Here is a 20,340-nt window from a genome sequence, read left to right as displayed (position 1 = left end):
TGACTATATTCCCCCTCACTGATCACATTATCTCCTATGACAGTGTAGTAACAACTTGGCATTTCATTCAATTTTGCATTTTTATAGTTGTTATTGAATTACTCTCTCTAGATTAATGGTGAACATTTCCCAAGGGCATAGATTTCTTATACTCCTTGTATGGTTGACTGATTGGGTTAACTCATCCAGAAAAATATGGCAGTATTTCTCTGTCCAGGTGCACCCAGTCTAGACAAAAATGTTGGGCCAAACCAGCTTCCCAGTAATCTCCTGTCCATAATATTCACTATTACATGTGTATATACAATAGTCTTATAAAATATGTAACTTTTTACATTCTACTTTTAACAAGAATAATAATTACACATTAGCCAGTACCTGTTTTGGTTATTTTACAGTAACTTGTTTAAAATAGCTCCTGCGAGCACCAATGGATATTGGTATCAGTGATTGAAAGGTATAAGCACTTCACAGAGGTTTTGAATAAAACCTGTAAATGGTTAACCTGTAACAGCTGTAAATGGATGACTCACAGAGCTGATGTCTATAATTGATCCTGTTGAGCCAAGCAAAACCCAGCAGGAATGATGTCATACTCTGTACTTGGAATCACATGATTTATTTTCATAGGGCTGCCTGAGCTCAGCACAGCCAGACTATAAAAGATACAGTTAAGGATGTATAGATCTAACCAATTAGGATCATGTCATCAAGCACTAGCTATATCTCTGGGCTAGGCCATTTTTGGATTGGCATCTTTAGATGCAGTGTCACCAAGAGAGGACTGGTAGTAAAATTTTATTTTCTCCCTTTTTTTTCTTTTATAGGTAAAAAGCTCCCTACCACTGGAGAAGTGCACATCTGGGTGAAGGAATGCCTTGACCTGCCAATGCTAAGGGGCAGCCATCTAAACTCCTTCGTTAAATGGTAACAGCATGGATAACTCTGCCTCCCTTATAGTTCTTTCTACAGCAGCCTGGCCTTTCCTGGTTGATTTTAGTTCTCTGTATCCGTGATGCTGAAACTCGTCATCCACAGTTTAAATGAAATAACTTGAGTCAGTGACTACATGAGCTAGGGGGATCTGTGACATGAACCCCCCCGCCAAGGCTTCATATAGTTTTGAAGTCATAAAGATGAGAGGGCACATATAAAAGTGAAACCAGAGACCACATACACAGATATGCAGTGCCTCCTAGGGGGCACATCTCCTGGTGGGAACAAGATTCAGTACTAAAGAGTTTATGAATTTCCAACAGCGGGCTGCCCTACCCCTTGGCTCCTTAGTGAAGGACCTATGTTGTGGCCCATTTGCAAAAGCCCTTTGGCATCAGCCTGCAAGTATCTGGAAAATTATTTGCTAAACCTCAGTTAATAGCTCACAAAAGCTTTAGACAATTTTGGTTCTTAAATATCAAATTTTTTTCTCTGTTAAACATGTAAATGCCTGGTATCTAGTAAATAGTAATTAAACAGACATTAGTGTGCCACCCTAGCTCCCTCTCACCAACTTTATCTATACAGAGTCTACCAGAAATCCAGCTGTGGCTATTTAATTTTATGTGACATTATTTATGGTTTTCTCTCTACATGTTCTTTTTTCAAAAAATGAATTTATTGGGGTGACATTGGTGAATAACATTGTATGAGTTTCAAGTGTACAATTCTGTAATACATCATCTGTATATTGCATTGCTTGTACTTCTGTTACCATCTATTTGACCCTCTTTACTTTCCTCATCCTCTTCCCACCCCTCTTCCCCTTTGGTAACCACTATACTATTGTCCATGTCTATGAGTTTGTTTTGTTTGTTTGTATGTTGCTTTATATCCCACCTATGGGTGAAATTTATGGTTCCTGTCCTTTTCCACCTGATTTATTTCACTTAGCATGACAACACTCAAGATCCATCCATGTTGTTGCAAGTGGCAATATTTCATCATTTTTTATGGCCGAGTAGTATTTCACTGTATAAATGCGCCACAGTTTCTTCATCCATTCATTCATTGAAGAACCCTTGGGTTGTTTTCACATCTTGGCTGTTGTGAATAATGAGCAAAGCAGGCTGCAGTGAACCTAGGGGTATGACATCACAGATAAAAAGTAACTCAAAATGGATGAAAGATTTGAATATAAAACCTGAAACTATAAAATACATAGAAAAAGCATTGGTACTAAACTTACAGACCTTGGTCTCAGAGAGGTTTTTTAAACTTGACCCTAAAGGCAAGGGAAGTAAAAGCAAAAATAAAAGAATGTCTACATCAAACTAAAAGGCTTCTACACAGCAAAAGAAACCATCAATAAAACAAAAAGGCAGTGCATCCTTTACAGATATCAGCTGGTAAAATTCCTCAGCTTAGGTCAGTCTCCTATTTTGAGACTAGTCAGACCTTCTTGCTTTTACAAGAGTCATGATAGGTTCAAGTTAATTCAGTGATTACCACAAATTAAATGTAAATGGTTGCAGATATATAATTTATTCTCAAAATGAAATCTAACAAATTGGAGAGGCTTATATTCTTTGTCAATTCTGTGTCAGACTAATTTCTTAGGCTATCACAGATAATCAGCAATAGGCTGTACTTCCAAATTTTAAAGGCATCCTCAAACAATTGCTACATAGTAAGTACTTACTAAATGCAGAACTGAACTAAGTCATTTCCTTAATGTGTAATTTTAATGTTAACCTTATGAAGTAGGCATTACCATTCTGATATTATAGATGAGGAAGCAAGTATCTGAGAGGTTAAGTAACTTTCCCTACAACACACAGCCACTAAGTGGCAGAGTCAGGATCCAGCAAAGCTTTCATTTAGAATGTAAGAGCAGATAAAGTACTTCTCAGATAAGGTCAAATTCAAGGAGTCTGTCATCACCAAGCTCTTATTATATGAAGTGTTAAAGGGACTTATCTAAGAAAAAGAAGATAAAAAATATGAGCAGTGAAAGGACAGCAAACTCACAGTTATTAACAACCACACCTAAAACAAAAGCAAACTAAGAGGACAGCTAGATCGGGAGTGGAACCATAGAAATGGAGATCACATGGAGGGTTAGCAACAGGGGAGTGGGAGGAGGAGAAGGGGGGAGAAGGTACAGAGAATAAGTAGCATAGACGGTAGGTAGAAAATAGACAGGGGAAAGGCAGGAATACTATGGGAAATACAGAATCTAAAGGACTTGTGACACATGGACATGAATGAAAGGGGGGAATGGTGGGGGAGAGGGGTGCAGGGTGGAGGGGAGTGAGGGGGGAATGGGACAACTGTAATAGCATAATCAATAAAATATATTTTTAAAGAAACAAGTCTGGTCCGCTCTGATGCGCAGTCTTTCCAGTGGGATGCCCGCACCCCATCAGCACGGTTTCTCTACTCCGTCCTCAGTAGCTGTGTTGAAGTGCACTGGAAGCATAAATGCTCACTATCTTATTCAAATGCTCTCACAATATTGTTTCCATTTGCAGTACCATCCTTCCAGATACAAGTAGGAAAAGTCGCCAGAAGACAAGAGCTGTAGGGAAAACCACCAACCCTGTCTTCAACCACACCATGGTGTATGACGGGTTCAGGCCTGAAGATCTCACAGAGGCCTGTGTGGAGCTTACCGTCTGGGACCATTACAAATTAACCAACCAGTTTTTGGGAGGTCTTCGGATTGGCTTTGGAACAGGTAATATTTGTTACATTTTTATTTTCTCTGAGCCAAATGCTTCTGGAGACACTAGAGATTTGCTGTGTTGCTTCTTCCCAATGAGAGTGGATGTTTTATTTCTGTTAAGGGTAATGAAATAAATGAACCAGTGAAGGAATGTCAGGCTGCGTGTGCTAAGGAGTCAGGAAGTAAAGATTACCAGGATGCAGAGTCTTTTCCACATAGCGCTTACCTTATTGTGGTGGGGACAGAAAAGCTTTCGTCACGACTCTTCCCTGGAAAAGCATGTATGACCCTTCATAGCTAAAAGTGTGCTGTGAATGGTAATAGTAGCTAGCATTTATGGAGCACTAGTCACTGTTCTTTCTGAGTGCTTTACTTGCATTATTTCACTTAACCCTCACAATTCTATGAGAAGTTACTAATTTATCTCCAGAACAATTGAGGTTTTTAAAAAAATTAGCAGAGCTAGTAAGTGGCAGGGCCACGATTCAAAATTGAGTCTGTTCAACACTAAAGCTGTAACCACACTTCCTTAGGGTTCATCTAGAGTCACTTCCAACCCAACGCGGGAATCCTTCCTACCACTCCCCTATGCCTGTGACAGATTGTCATGGAGCTTTTGAGTACTCTTCTTAGATGGTTAAACAGTTCTTCCTTCTACTGAGTCCCAGGTCTGCCCTCCTGGGGATAAAACTCTTCCTAGCTGACTTCCATCGGTGGTTATAATTAGCAGCTCCTTCCCCCCACCAATAAACTATTCCTTTCTTAATACAATGCTTCCTTGTTTTTTGTTTGTTTGTTCATTTGTTTGTTTATTTTTTTTCAGGTAAAAGCTATGGTACTGAAGTGGATTGGATGGACTCTACTTCAGAGGAAGTTGCTCTCTGGGAAAAGATGGTAAATTCCCCCAACACCTGGATTGAAGCAACCCTGCCTCTCAGAATGTTGTTGATTGCTAAGATGTCCAAGTGAACCCAAAATCCATTGGCTCCTCCACTGAACACTACTAACCAGGTGGAATGTAGTCTTGAATATCTGACTCTGTGAGCAGAGATCTTCACCTCGTATCTGTCGGCACTAATGAATGCCACACAGCGTATTAAAGTCAACCTATAGGTCTTCTTTGGTTACAAGGCCCAAGAGATTTAAATAACAACAAAATATGTAATGCATTTGTGACTCCAGTGTTAAGGAAGACGTTTCAGAAAGCTGGGAAAATCCAATTGTTGCTTCACAGAAACAGCTGCCAGAAAAATTAAATGTGGGGTGTTGTTAATGGGAAAAGTTTCCAAGTTTCCCGCCATGTGCTTCCCCCCAGTCTTGTGCTACATGTAGGGGAGCCTGCCTCTTGACCCCTGAGATTCCTTATAAGAAATGAAAATGCATAGGTTGTGGGAAAAAACGACAAAAGGATACTAATATGGGAGAGGCACTGATAAAGAATTTGACCATAAGAGATCCATTTACTCTGTAATCTCTATTAAAACATGGAATTCCATATTAAGGCAATAAGACTGAATTTACTGCATGTATTTTGAGTCTTGAGAAACTGCTTTCCCTTCTCCCAGTGTTAACAGTCTCGAACGTGCTTTGGTGTCACCCACTGGCCATAGGTGGAATTCATTTTTTGGCTTATTTTTCTCCTGAGATAGGTCTCAAGCCTGTACTTTGTAATGGAGTAGGAAAAAAAAAAAACCTTGCATATATAGATTCTGTTCTTATAACTCTACTTTATGAAAGCATGAGATGGTCACTGACATGCTTTGCAACAAAGTTTTAATTAGAATGTAAATTATTAAATTATATTGTACTTCCTATTTATGTATAATTTTCATAAAATATTTTGTAAAAACCCTTAGAATAAATTATTATGATTCAAATGTATTTTCAAATTAATTTAACTTTCTATTTTAAATGAAATACTTCATATTATGAATTCTAAATGCTAAATTCCCTAGCAAGGCTAAAGAAATTCTGCTAGGCTAATATTTCTCCAGTCTCTACTGCAGCTCTGGGCATTATTTCCTCTAAGTGGGCGGTCTTAGCTATCTTATTCAGAGTTTTTATTTTTAAAAAGTAGTTGAAAAGCTTTGAAGATAAATGAACATTTATTCTTGAGAAGTTTTCAAAAGAGACATTTTGGGACCATATTAACAAACAGGGCACCACCCTCCCTTAAGACCCAACTAGGGTGCCTTTCTCAAAACGAGAACTGATTTCACATGGGCTAGAAGCAGCTTGAACGGTGGGGGAGTGTCAGATCTTATAGCAGGCAACTAACAAATGTCATCGAAAACAACTAGAGTGCTTGCCTCCTCCCCTCAACAGTTTATTAGACCCTTCTACACACTTATCAACAAGAACAACTAACTGGGACCAACACCTTTCCTATTGTCTGGCAAGGTCTTTTAGGGGAGTGTTTAGTCTAACTCTACTTCCGCTTCCTGTGTGGACCATCTGGAGGGACAAGGTAAGCTGAGTGGAGGCACACCTCCAAGGATACCCGGAACATTAGCAGAAGTGCAAATCCTGTTCCAGCTCCTGCCACTTCAGAGTACGGAGTATGCACAAACTACTTTGTTAGCCTTTCTTTCAGTTACTTGCTAAGCCACCTCCCAGCAGCCAGGCAGCTCTGAAGCACTAATGAGATTGGTTCTAGCATATCCCCATCTCGAACTAGGACTCCCTGCTTCCTTGAATAGCTAGAGTGAGTAACAGAAACACCCTCCTTGCACCTGCCATAGCACTTTCCAACTGCCTCAAGACATCAAGGGGATTTCATGTCTCTTTTCTTTTACTGAAAAAGAAAACATAAAGCACAACCTTAAATCTCACCTGGCTACAAAAGGAAGGCTAAATGGGACTTTCATGCATTATAAATTCATGCATTATAATTGATGTGGGCAACCTGAATTCTTTAGTGGACTCATGTTGACTTGAGCCAGTGAGACTTGTAAGCAAAGTTCCCACTAACATTTTAATAAAATATATTTTTAAAAACTGGAGGTATCTCCTTGAACTGCATGTCTTTTTTTAAAATATATTTTACTGATTATACCATTACAGTTGTTCTATTCCCCCCTTCATTCCCCTCCACCCGCACACTCCCTCCCCCACCATTCTCCCCCCCTTAGTTTATAACCGCGTGTCTCAAGTTCTTTGGATTCTATATTTCCCCCACTATTCTCGCCCTCCCCCCTATCTATTTTCTACCTACCATCTATGCTATTTTCTGTGCCTTCTCCCCCCTTCTCTCCCTCCCACCCCCCTGTTTCTAACCCTCCATGTGTTCTTCATTTCTATGGTTCCACTCCTGATCTAGCTGTCCTCTTGGTTTGCTTTTGTTTTAGGTGTGGTTGTTAATAACTGTGTGTTTGCTGTCCTTTCACTGTTCATATTTTTCATCTTCTTTTTCTTAGATAAGTCCCTTTAGCATTTCATATAATAAGGGCTTGGTGAAGATGAACTCCTTGAACTTGACCTTATCTGAGAAGCACTTTATCTGTCCTTCCATTCTAAACGAAAGTTTTGCTGGATAAAGCAATCTTGGCTGTAGGTCTTTGGATTTCATGACTTGGAATACTTCTTTCCAGCCCCTTCTTGCCTATAAGGTCTCTTTTGAGAAATCTGTTGACAGTCTGATGGGTACTCCTTTGTAGGTGACTGACCCCTTATCCCTTGATGCTTCTAGGATTCTCTCCTTCATTTTGGTCTTGGCTAATGTAATTATGATGTGCCTTGGTGTGATCCTTCTTGGGTCCAACTTCTTTGGGACTCTCTGAGCTTCCTGGATTTCCTGGAAGTCTATTTCCTTTGCCAGACTGGGGAAGTTCTCCTTTATTATTTGTTCAAATACGTTTTCCACTCGTGGCTGTTTCTTTCCCCCTTCTGGTACCCCTATAATTCGGATGTTGGAACGTTTAAAGATGTCCTGGAGGTTCCTAAGCCTCTCCTCATTTTTTTCAATTCTCATTTCTTCATTCCTTTCTGGTGGGATGTTTTGTTCTTCCTTCTGGTCCACTCCATTGATTTGAGTCCCCGTTTCCTTTCCATCACTATTGGTTTCCTGTGCATCTCCCTTCATTTCAATTAGTTTAGCCTTCATATGTTCCTCTAATTTGTGACTATAATCTACCAGTTCTGTGAGCATCCTGATAAATAGTGTCTTGAATTGTGCTTCTGAGAGGCTGGCAATTTCTCGGTCACTTAGAGTTATTGGCTCTGGGACTTTGAGTTCTTCTTGCGCCATCTTTCAGGTTGTTTGTGCCTGTTCCATAGCAGAATCAGAGCCCTAAAGTGTTCACTAGAACAGGGCAACTAAGTCTCTGGGTTGTGACACTGTATGTGGGGGCGGGGTCAAAGAGGGACTATGGCGTCCTGTCCGCCGCCTGCCGCCCCGGCCCTCACTGTTGCCACAGTTGCTGCCATCACGGGGCCCACTCGTTTCGTCCCACTGCACGCGAGTGTGCCACCGCCGTCAGCCCTCGCCCCCTGGGGCCTGCGTGGTCTGTCTCACTGTACGCGAATATGCGCCCGAGGTCTGCCCCGCACCCCAACTGGTTCCGGTCTGCCTGCGCACCAGGGTCGGGGGCCCTGTCCTGCCCGACCCTGCTCGCTGCTGGCTCCGCCCCTCTTACCGTCCCCGTTGAACAGTTAGATGTTGTCGGACTTCCGTATAATTCAATTTTCTGTCCTTTGGTTGTGTCTTTGTTTCTCCAAACCTTTGTTGTATTCAAACTTGGTTGTGGGAGAAGGCACAGTGTTTCCACCTATGCCTCCATCTTGGCGGAAGTCCCCTGAACTGCATGTCTTAGGGCTTCCCCCTGCCTCTCAATCCAGAAAACCCAACTAGAAATCAGCCCAAAAGGGGGAATTTATTAGATGTATATTGTTAGCCCTCAGAATTAAAAACGTATTGTGGGAACCTAGGTTATTTTGGGGACTCACAGGCTGGGACCAGAAACTTAGATACTATCTCTGAGGGTGCGAGAGAGCCTTACAATCTCTTGGCTGAAAGTACTTCTCTTTTCGAGGTTCAGTTTGAGAGATCTCTGGGAGACACTGGCCAGGCTTGGGTCATGTCCCCACCCATTGAACCACTCACATGGCCAGGAATGGGTAGAGCAAGGTCTTGTGATTGACCCCGCCTGGAATTGAGTCCACCTTGTGGCCAGGAAGAAGTGATCCATTATCAGAAGAATGGAGTGTTGTATAGATAGACATGGGTGCTGAATAAATCAAGAGCTGTAATTTATGTCTCCCTCAAGTGAAAACACTTCCAAATTTCATTATTGAAAAAAATGAAGTAATATTTCATAGTCACTGCTGACTCCAGAAAGGCCCAAATATCCCATTCACCATGACTGCTAGAGCTTCTAAGTAGGTGGGGAGGATCCTAGGAACCCCCTGACCTGTTCGCATGGCCTAGGGATCCACCAAAAGCATGATTACTGTCAGCCTAGGCCAAATTCTCCCATAGAGACTTAGCTGTGTGCACCAGAGAACTTGCTTGGATTCCTCCTTACACACCTGTCATTCAAATTCACCATGTAAGTAAAAACCCTGAACATCCGCCTTCACCCGTATTCTTCACCCCATTCTGCTTTGGGACTGCTCTCCCATCTCTTCTCCTGCCTCCACTCCCTCCCATGTTTATTCATTAATTTCACTAGTTTGTTTCACAAAATAAATGCCCCCCAGATGTCTGATCCAATCACAGACTGTTCCTTCTACTTCTTTGGGACTTGTTCCAAAAGACCTGATTCTCCTTCAGCCTCACAAGAAGACTCACTCTACATTGAGTAGCTCAGTCAGGATGCGGGATCAAACTTCAGATCATTGCTTTCTTACCTTTATTCCTTGAGAGGAGTGATGTGTCTGATTTATTCACAATCATGTTAGCAATTATCACTGAATTACTGTTTTTCTATTATTTGTCTCATCATTAGGCTATTATCATCTTAAGAGTTGGACTGTAATCTTGGACATAATAGTTTCTTGGTATGTGAACTGAATGAATGAATAAATGAGCAAATGAATGAAGTATGAACTAAAGGTAATGGCTTTGGTATCAAAAAGATCTGTGTTTACACAACAGAATGCTTACTCAGCCATAAAAAGGAGAAAATTTTACCCTTTGCAACAGTATGGATGGACCCGGAGAACATTATGCTAAGTGAAATAAGCCAGGCAGAGAAAGACAAATACCATATAATTTCACTTGTATGCATAATCGGATGAACAAACTGCACTAAGAAGGAAAATGGGGACAGACTCATAGACGGAGAGCAGGATAACAGCTAGTTGGGGCAAGGAGGGGAAGTTAAAAGGTAGAAGGATTGAGCAAAAAGGAAAAACCTATGGACAAGGACAGCAGTGTGCTGATTGCTGGGGAGAGGCAGGTATAAGGTGACTAAAAGGTAATACAAAAATGCAATATAGATTAAATAAAGAAAAGAAAAAGACCTGGGTTTGCAACTGGCTTTATCACCTACTGTCTGGAAGAGTGGGAGCAACTTGCTTAACCTTTCTGTACCACAGTTTCTTTGTTCCCTGTAAACTCTAAAATGTGGGTAATAGTGCATATCTTTCGAAAAGATTGTTAGATATAGTTAAATGAGAGAAGATGTACAAATGCCTAGTACTGTGTAGGATATATAGAAGAACACTAACAGTAGTTTTTGAGAAAAAGAAACATTGCTGGTATGGCTCAGTGGTTGGAATGTCGTCCTGTGCACTGAAAGGCTGCAGGTTCCATTCCCAGCCAGGGCATGTGCCTAGGCAGTGGATAAAAATAAAATTAAATTAAAAAAGAGATAGACATTAAAATACCTAAAGGCAAATGGAGGGGACTCACTGGTCACCAGGGGGGAGAACACTGACCAAGGTTTACTCACAGGGACCTCTGGGAAGGGAATAAACTGATTACTTTGGAGATCAAAAGTAGCTGGAAAAAATGGTAGAACAAAGGGAACAACCCAGTAGAGAGGAACTTTTGGTAGAGAGGACCCAAAAGTCATCATTACTAAACCATAAGTTCTTTGAAGAGTGATGGTATCCAATTTATTAATGTATACTTTGCATCTAGCCCCACTCTGTACATTGATAAATCATGAGTAAATATTGATTAGAATCTTGTGAGATTCTTAGCCTTAACAAGTAATCTATGGGTTTAATGTTATTTAAAATAATTTAAACAGAAGAAATAATAAATGATTTAAATGTGGAAACTCTATTTAATCAACAAATAACAATGAGCATCCACTATATGAAAGGCACTTAGGCAGAAGGAGGAGGGGAAACATCCATAGCTCATCCTCAAGAAACAACTGCTAAAATTTTGAATATTTTCCCAGCCTTCTTCTTTTTATTTTTCACACATTCTGTGAATTCACTAAACTGTATCAGACCATATAAGGTAATCAGCAAATAAAATGTTCAATTATGTATGACCCTTCTACTTAAATGAAGAGGGCTATTCTAATTTTCTAGTCACTTGCCTCAACTTTACAAGTTCGATTTTAGTCTATAAAGTTGAAATTCAAGGAAAAGTGAAGAAGAAAGGAAAAAGTTACAAATATGTTTATTTTTTAAAAGATTTTATTGAATTTATTTTAGACAGAGGGGATGGAAGGAAGAAAGAGAAGGAGTGAAACATCAATGTGTGGTTGCCTCTCACACACCCCCTACTGGGGACTTGGCCTGCAACCCAGACATGTGTCCTGACAGGGAATTGAACTAGTAACCCTTTGGTTCGCAGGCAGGTGCTCAGCCCACTGAGCCACACCAGCCAGGGCACAAATATGTTTTATTCACACTTTTTTAAAGCCTTTGGAACCCACTTTCATAAAACCTCCATATTTTATAATGTAAGTAGTTATGAAAATTTCAGTTCAGGAAATGTTCTCAGTCCTCAACCCTACTTTTCCTCTCAAGACAAGAGATTTGGGGTTTGGGACATGACAGCCTGATCTTTGAGACCAAAGGGGAATGAATCTGAAACTATTCTCAGATCTCTTTTGCTCCCAGTGAAATCTGAACCATAAAAAATCCATCCAACATCTATACTAACACCCAGGCCTCTTCCTTATCATTTTGACTTGAGAGATAAAATCTGACACCAGAGACAGTGATTAGATCACAGGAATCACCAACATTCTACGTTAAGCTTTCATAGCATTAAGATCATTCAGTTTTCTTCCTGACATAGCATTTCCATGCCATTAAATTGCCTATAAACAAGTTTAATGGCTGAATAATGTTGTTATGTGAAAATATCATACTTTTCTTAATATTTTCTCTTGGGACATTTAGGTTTTCAACTTTAGTTGTTATAAAGCACACTACATTGAAAAGCTTTGTGTAAAACTTTTTCTTTCAGATAATATTCTGAGCAAAGATCTCTCCAGAGGGCAATCATTAGTCAAAAAAAAAACACATTAAAATGTTCTAAGTTCTCAGTACATGCCGTCACCTGACATTCACCAAGAGTGTAAGACAACACCTACCTCACTATACCTTTGCCAGTCCTGAAAAATACTACTTGAAATCTAATTTTATCTTGTATTTATTGGATCATTGATGGGGTTCAATTCTTTGCCATTTCTGTCCCTTTATCTGTGAATCTAATTGTTGATTTCTCTTGTAAGATGTTAAATAGCTTTGTTGGTTTTCATAGGCCCTCTATAAAAATATATATCTGTTGTCTGTTTTATTTATGGTGGATAATTTCTCAAGTTGATTTTTGCTTTCAACACACATTTATCTGTGTCAGGCACTGGTCTAGTCGTCATGGATAAAACACATGCAGTCTCTACTCCTAAAGATCTCAGGGTTTAATAGGGGGAGGCAGGCAGGTAAACAGTGAGTGTAATAAGGTTTTGACACATTCAATTAGAAGTACAAATAGGCTTCACTGGATGCACTAAAAGAGGTGAGTGGTCAATTCTACGTATCAATTCTACATTTTGGGGCCAGGAAAGGCTTCACAGAGACCATTCTTAACTGTCAATTACTGAACAAACTACTAGAGAGTAACAAGGGACAAGGAAGGCAAAGGCATTCCAGGCAAAGGGAACCCACAGACAGGGTCAGAGAGCTGGTTGGTTAAGGGAACTTCAATGGTTGGTTTGGGATAGGGAGTAAAACATCAGGCAAGTCCAAAGGAAGGAGAGACTGGAAAGACCTCAGAGGTCACATAAGATTTAAAACTATACACAACTTTAGATGTTCAACAAAGTCAAAGTAAACTTTTCCTTACTCATCTGTTACATAATGTTTAAGCTAAGAAGGTCTTTCCTAACCCAGAACTTTTATGGTTACCTTTATTTTCTTCTAGTTTCCACTTAATAATTTGATTTCTACTCTTTACATTTAACTATTTAATTCATCTGGAATGGACTTTGTTATATGACTGGTAAACCTCATTTGCATATTTTCTCCTGTTTTAATGTTTGTCATATCTACATCATTAAGGTTTCTTCTGAAACCTTAATTTGGTAAGGGTAAAAAAAAGGAGTGATGAATATCTAATAAGGAGTATTTATTCACACCTGGGGGCAATGCTATGGAAAACAAGAAGAAAAAATTCATTGAAATTTGCTCTTTTACTGAAATTTGCTCTTTTGCCAAACACTACAGATGCAAACTCATAGCCCTTCAGGGTTCTGGCTCTCAGAGTCTCACTGCTACTTTGAATTTATAGATTGCCGGTTTTTAAGGAGCCAGCTGTGCTTCCAAAGACAGTAATTTATCCTAATGACAGCTGAAGTGTGGAGAGGAAGGAAGAATAATCACAGCCAGCTTGATTTATTTAGTCTTACCAGAAATTAGATGGAGTCAAGTTCTCTGCCCAGACGCTAGCTGGAAAACGAATGGGGGGTGGGGGTGGGGGCGGGGAGCGGGTGGAGTCTGTTCAGTGAAGGCAAGGCACCTGGCTGTGAGCTGAGAGCTATGATTGGTTAGAAAGGCAAGCATAGCCTGATAGGATTGGTTCTAGGCTCTTCCAGCTGTTGTTACTTCAAAGCACTCTGAAGCCTTTTCACCAATCACAGGGCTCCTTACTAGAAGAAGCAGCGCCTGGAGATTACCAGGGGGCCCTAGCAACGCTGCGGCTTTTGAAATCTGAGGGGGGAAGACTGTGGAGTCAGTGGCTAGTGGAAAAGCGTCTGTACCTGAGGATGAGCGGGCTCTCGGGCTAGATGGACTCGTCACCCTCTGAAGAACACGTAGACTCGCAAAACAAAAAACTGGAAAACCAAGAAGAGGAGATGGAATTTAAGGAACTGGACGGTTTGAAGGAAGCCTTGGCAAACCTCCGGGGACTGTCAGATGAGGAGAAGAGTGAGAAGGCGAGGCTTTGCTCCCGCATCCACGAGCAGTCCCAGCTCATCTGCATCCTGAAGCGGAGGTCAGACGAGGCTCTGGAGCGCTGTCAGGTCCTGGAGCTGCTCAACGCAGAGCTGGAGGAGAAGAGGATGCTGGAGACTGAGAAGCTAAAGGCCAAGAGTGAGCTTGCCCAGAAGCTGGAGGAACGCTTTATGACCCTGGCAGCCAACCACGAGTTGATGATCCGCTTCAAGGATGAACACAAGAGTCAGAACATCAAGCTGAGAGAAGAGAATGAGAAGCTGAGGCTGGAGAACAGCACCCTCTTCAGCCAAGCTCTGAAGGACAAGGAGACTAAAGTCCTGCAGCTCACCGCCCGAAGCAAGGCCCTGGCCGAAGAGCTGCAGACTCTGAAGGAGAGGTGTGACCAGGAGGCCAGTAGGGCACAGGCCCGAGAGAAGGAGCTGCTGGAGCTGCAGAGCCAGCAGGCAAGCGCCCACGCCAAGGAGACGGAGCAGCTGCGCAGCCAGCTGCAGAGCCTCAAGCAGCAGCACCTGCAGGACACATCGCAGATGGCAAAGGCTGAGCAGGTCCACAGCAGCCTGAGCCAGGAGCTACAGGCCAGGCTGCAGATGGTCACTCGGGAGAAAGAGGAGCTGCTGCAGCTGTCCATGGAGAGGGGCAAGGTGCTTCAGAGCAAGCAAGCAGAGATCCGCCAGCTTGAGGAAAAGTTGGAGACAGCAGATGTGGCCAGGAGACAAGCTCTAGAGAGGTTTGAGCAAGAGGCGGTGGCTGTGGACAGTAACTTGAGAGTCCGGGAACTTCAGCGCAGGGTAGATGGGATTCAGAAGGCCTACGATGAGCTCAGGCTACAGTCAGAAGCCTTCAAAAAGCACAGCATGGAACTTTTAAGCAAGGAGAGAGAACTCAATGCCAAACTCCGCCATCTCTTCCCATAAGGAAGCTTCTGCTTCCTCTGGCCTCCAATGTAGAATTCAAATATTTGGGCCTTAGCATTATGGCAAGAGTAAAGGTGGTTTTGCATTTTTTAAAAATATTTTTAAGCACAAAAGGCACCTCAAAGAAAAGCTATTTTACTATGATATTGTTGTCGTTGACCTTTAAGGCTAATACTTTTTCAGTCATACCGCTTAGGATACATGTCATTTACCAGATTGTGTTCTGTGCCTTTGAAATCTTCCTAAGTGTGCTATCAGTATCCCTACCTCTCCTATAATATACTATTTATCCTCAACCTCAGATATTTTCATATGGCCTATGATTTTAAATTAGTATCTCCTATAGATTTAAGTAAATTTTAAATGTGCAATCAGATGTGCTATTGTGAAAAAAGTTAGTGTAATGAGCCCTTGCAGATAGGTAGGTTTTTAGTTGAGATGGTAAGCTTTAACAGTGAACAACATAATAATAGCATGGACAACTTGCAGAGAGTGTCTGATTTTGCAACAGGCCAAACAATTGCTTGTGTCACTAGCTTTACAACAGTTTTTATTTTATTTGCACTGGTTTGGAAAACACAGATTGACATCATTAAGCAAATTTTATTATAGTCCTTCTGTATTAGCAATAAGATTCAGATAAGTGCAATCAACTAGTTTTGATTTTTTTCTTGTGAGCTTAGATCACATTCCATTTTTTTGGCTTTTGTCTCCTTAATAAAAACGGGATTTAGAGATACAAGAAAACAAAAATATCAGCAGTTTCATTTAATAGTGTACCCTATACTAATAGACAGAAGGCCCCAATTTGGGATAACAAGTCATAGCAGACTGGATAGATACATATAGAAACTGATAGTGATTCTTTTGTTTTTATTAGCACGAGGGGTTTTTTGCAATTAGCTTTTTCCTTTGTTGAAACTTCTAAACAGAATGTGTATATGTATACTTAAGCATTTTTGTAGGAATGCCTAAATATGTAGTTATAAAAACAGTTATATATTTATATAAAGTTCTTGAAGAGGTAGTTATTAAAAGCACACTTTATGCTTCCTTATTTCCCTGTATTTAGTTGATATATAAACAATATTAAGAATACCTCTCAAAACAAATTGTAATGTAGTGTGTTTCTCACACATTTGGTGTCAGGAGTGCCAAGAGTTACTTAATGCTTTGGATTTATTAAAAATATTACTTGGTACCTTCTTTGTTTTATTTTATTTTATTTTTTACTTTTTTTATAAATTTTTAAATATATTTGATTGATTATGCTATTACAATTGTCTCATTTTTTTTCTCACCTTTATTCTCCTCTGTCCTGTACCACTCTCCCACCATCATTCCCCCACCTTAGTTCATGTCCATGGGTCATAAATATAAGTTCTTTGGCTTCTCCATTTCCCATACTATTCTTAACTTCCCCCTGTCTATTTTCTATCTACCATTTATGCTTCTTATTCCCCTCATTCTCCCCTTCTCCTTCCCCACTGAGAAACCTCCATGTGATCTCTATTTCTGTGAATCTGTTCCTGTTCTAGTTATTTACTTAGTTCATTTTGGTTTTAGGGGGTTTAGTTGTAGATAGTTGTGAGTTTGTTGTCATTTTACTGTTGGTATTTTTTATCTTCTTCTTTTTCTTAAATAAGTCCTTTTAACCTTTCATATAAAAAAGGGCTTGGTGATGATGAAATCCTTTAACTTGACCTTATCTGGGAAGCACTTTATCTGCCCTTCCATTCTAAATGAAAGCTTTGCTGGGTAGAGTAATCTTGGATGTAGGTCCTCACCTTTCATGTCTTGGAATACTTCTTTCCAGCTCCTTCTTACCTGCAAGGTTTCTTGTGAGAAATCAGCTGAGAGTCTTATGGGAACTCCTTTGTAAGTAACTGTTTCCTTTTCTCTTGCTGTTTTTAAGATTCTCTCCTTATCTTTAATCTTGGATAATGTAATTATGATGTGCCTTGGTGTGTGCTTCCTTGGTCCAAGTTTTTTGGGACTCTCTGAGCTTCCTGAACATCTTGGAAGTCTTATTTCCTTCACCAGATTAGGGAAGTTCTCTTTCATTATGTTTTCAAATAAATTTCCGATTTCTTGCTATTTCTCTCCTTCTGGCACCCCTATGATTCAGACTTTGGAATGTTTAAAGTTGTCCTGTAGGTTCCTAAGCCTGTCCTCATTTTTTTTGAATTCTTGGTTCTTCATTCTATTCTGCTTGCATGTTTATTTCTCCCTTCTGCTCCAATCCATTGTTTTGAGTCCTGCTTTCCTTCCCTTCATTGTTGGTTCCCTGTACATTTTCCTTTATTTCGCTTTTCATAGCCTTCACTTTTCTCTCTGTTTTGCAACCATACTCAACCATTTCTGTGAGCATCTTGATTACCAGTGTTTTAAACCATGCCTCTGATAGGTTGGCTATATCTTTATCACTTAGTTATATTTTTTCTAGAGCTTTGATGTATTCTTTCATTTGGGCCATATTTTTTGTCTTTGTTGGCCTGTTATGTACTAAGAGGCAAAGCCTTAGGTATTTGCTAGGGTGGGGCAACCAACAGGTGGCTGCATTGTGGTGGTGTATGTGGGGGAGGGGTCTGAGAGTGAACAATGCCATTTGCTCAGCACTCGGTCCCCTTTCAGTAACTCTCTGCTACCCACAAGCCAATTGGCCTTTCTGGTGCTGATTTCCAGGTGGAAGGGTTTGTGTGCATTCTAGGACCCTGTGGGTCTCTCCAACGAACTCTCCTGTGAGGCTGGGAGTTTCTCCTGCCACCTGAACCCCCACATGTTTTTTTCAGTCAAAGGTTTTGAGGCTTAATTTCCCCACAGAGGAACCCTGGATTGTGAGGGCTGTGTCACTCTCCAGTTGTTCCTCCTAATTTATCCACATGCAAATGTGGGACCAGCCACTACCTAGCCCATCCTGGACCTCCAGCCACTCCGAGTCCTCTCCATCCTGACTGCCTGTCTCTGGCCCTCCTACTGGTCTGGATGAATGTTTCTTCTTCAACTCCTTGATTGTTGGACTTCTACACAGTTTGATTTTCTGGCAGTTCTGGTTATTTTTTGTTTTTAAATTTGTTGTCCTTCTTTTGGTTGTGGGAGGAGGCAAAGTGTATCTACCTACACCTCCATTTTGGCTGGAAGTTCCTTTCTTTGTAAATTTTTATTGTCTTTTTTCCATTACCATTTAGTCCCCTTATTTAATAAACAATTTTCAAGCCTCACCTTGTTGAGGGTAATTGATGGCTATTTTAAGACACAGCACAATGACTAGAGAGTGATTTGTTTTTGCAGCCCAGTTGCTTTTGCAGCCCAGTGACTTGTTTTGGCCCATAGAGGCCAAAGGCCTCTTTTGGCTTCTCTGGACTGTTTATCTTCTACATACCAGAAATAACACTCTGCTCATTCTGTTTGTGTAACTGCCTCCTGCTTTCATGCCAGAAGTAATGGTCTGAAGGACAGGCCCTCCCTTGCTCTATAAAAATAACTGCTCCCCCACTGCTGAGGGCCCAGAATTTGGAGACTGACTCCTCTGGGTCCACGTGCATAAAATAAAGTTCCACTCCGTACACCCGAAAGCGGCTGTGTTGTTTTCTGTAGCAATCTTACCTCAGGCATCTTTTAAAACCTATTTTCTCAAAGTTTTATCACAACTGAAATATTAAATACAGATTTCAGGGAACTACATCACTGACTTTGGAAGGCCTATTTACTTCCTCTTACATGTTACCAAGGATCAGAATGTAGGGGCTAACTTTATAATGGTTATCCTCTATTGAGCCCATACTGTTTATCATTATGATGAAGCTCTTGAAATAGATAATTTTACTTAATCCTTAGGGCCATTCAAGAAGGTAATTATGTTCATTTGTATTTCAAATAAGAGAAAACCAGGATTTAGTAATTTGCCCCAAAACCACCTAGTCACCGAAGGAGCTGGGATTTTGGTCACACTGAACCATTTGTGGATTGTCCACTGGGTGCCATGCTCTAGGGGTAGGCACTGAGAATGAGCATGAGGTAGAAGGTTTTCTACCCTGGAAGAGCTCCCACACCCTCTAGGCTATGGACAAAGAAGCAATTACATACAGTACGGTGTGTTTCCATAGGGGGTGTTGTGAGATCCCAGTGGATAATGCCAGCTCCTCCCACCCCCCACCCCCACCCCTGACACAAACACACAGAGCAGCTAACTCTGCCTCGGGGTAAAGGTTGGATGGTTGAAAGGATGTTCAAAGATCACTAATACTGGAGTTGTTATACAAGCTGGTTGTTAAATAGCTAGTCGAATTTTGTCAGGTAGAGAAAAAGGAGAAATGTTTGAGATAGCATCACATAGAAAGTCATGGAGATTTTTTAAAAAATGTCCAGAACACTTGTGGAAATCATAAGTATTTGGGAGGAGGTACAGAGAAGCACGTCTACAGATAGAACTGTAAGAGAAGGTGGTGGGCATCATATAGGTACCCTCGAAATCCAGGCTGGCCCCTTATATTGGGGGACAGGGTGAATGGGGAGGGACAAGTGTATAAATAAGGACCACAAACCAGCCCTCCTCTTCCCACACAGGTTCAGGAGGCTCTGCCAGGGGCCTGGTGTGCATGCTGCCAGCATCCCTTTGTCCCTCCCTAACCTCCACAGCTGCCTGTCCGAGCTCTACCCACTCATCCCAATCAGACTTCTGGTGGTGGTCTCTCCAGCCCAAGTTTTGTGCCCAGCCTTTGAGGAGGAAGAAGAGGCTTCTGGGCAAAGGCCAAGCAGTCCTGGAAGAGGGCTTAGACTAAGAAAGTGAAAGAAGTGTGAACCTATAATGTGTCAATTGCTTTTCATGTCACCTTCATATCACCCCTTCAGGGAGGTTCAGTTTTCACTATTTTACAGATGAAAAAAAGTGAGTCTGAGAAGGTGACTTGCCCAAAGCCAGGGAACTTTGGGGTTGGCAGGAGTGTGGTTTGGACCCAAGCCACTCTGGCAGAGTCAGCTGCATGGGTATACCACCTGCTTCAATGTTCCACTGTTGCTGCCTTGAGATTCTTAATCATTGTGTGACGAGGGGCTGTACACTTTCATATCCTGCTGAGCACTGCAATTTATGTAGCTGGACCTCCTTTCTGGCTCTAAAACCCATGCTCCTCCCCTGCCCCACCACTATACAAACTACCTTCTAACTAGCCACAAAACGACTTCTCTTTTCGTGCTTCACAGCACTTTGTATCCCATGCTCTCAGTGCTTAATTTGTAGTCAGTCTGTGACCTGGAGCCAAATTCAAGGATGAGCAACTAGTTTATTGTGGTGTGCTGTTGTATAAGATGATCTTATCACTGAAACAAATTGGCAAAATGTCAACGGACTGTGGCTAAAGTACTGCCCTTGAAGGGAAGTTTAAAAAACAAAAC

The 20,340-nt window shown here is 41.2% G+C and overlaps 2 protein-coding genes across 12 annotated transcripts in view; both read left to right on the top strand.

Moving 5' to 3' along the window:
• SYTL2 (synaptotagmin like 2) overlaps window positions 1-5,358 on the top strand; it is a 107,627-nt gene extending 102,269 nt beyond the window's left edge. For all 11 annotated transcript variants that reach the window (XM_037042878.1, XM_037042873.1, XM_037042877.1 and 8 more), the window contains 3 exons: window positions 828-927; window positions 3,471-3,676; window positions 4,488-5,358. In XM_037042878.1, coding sequence (XP_036898773.1) covers window positions 828-927; window positions 3,471-3,676; window positions 4,488-4,633 — 452 coding nt within the window. In that variant the 3' untranslated portion in view covers window positions 4,634-5,358. The remainder of the gene's footprint in view (window positions 1-827; window positions 928-3,470; window positions 3,677-4,487) is intronic.
• Window positions 5,359-13,720: 8,362 nt separating this feature from the next.
• CCDC89 (coiled-coil domain containing 89) lies at window positions 13,721-15,325 on the top strand. Its single transcript, XM_037042869.1, has one exon. The coding sequence runs from the start codon at window positions 13,861-13,863 to the stop codon at window positions 14,944-14,946; it is 1,086 nt and encodes a 361-aa protein (XP_036898764.1). The 5' UTR covers window positions 13,721-13,860; the 3' UTR covers window positions 14,947-15,325.
• Window positions 15,326-20,340: the final 5,015 nt, after the last annotated feature.

This window comes from Sturnira hondurensis, unplaced genomic scaffold, assembly GCF_014824575.4.
Source record: "Sturnira hondurensis isolate 20B ecotype Veracruz unplaced genomic scaffold, ASM1482457v3 Scaffold0003801, whole genome shotgun sequence".
Lineage (NCBI taxonomy): Eukaryota > Metazoa > Chordata > Mammalia > Chiroptera > Phyllostomidae > Sturnira > Sturnira hondurensis.
The sequence above is the reverse complement of the archived record's forward strand: the minus strand, read 5'-3'. Positions and strand labels throughout refer to the sequence as shown.

Coding starts and splice junctions, on each gene's coding strand:
- CCDC89 (XM_037042869.1), top strand. CDS start 13,861: ATGGACTCGTCACCCTCTGAAGAACACGTAGACTCGCAAAACAAAAAA.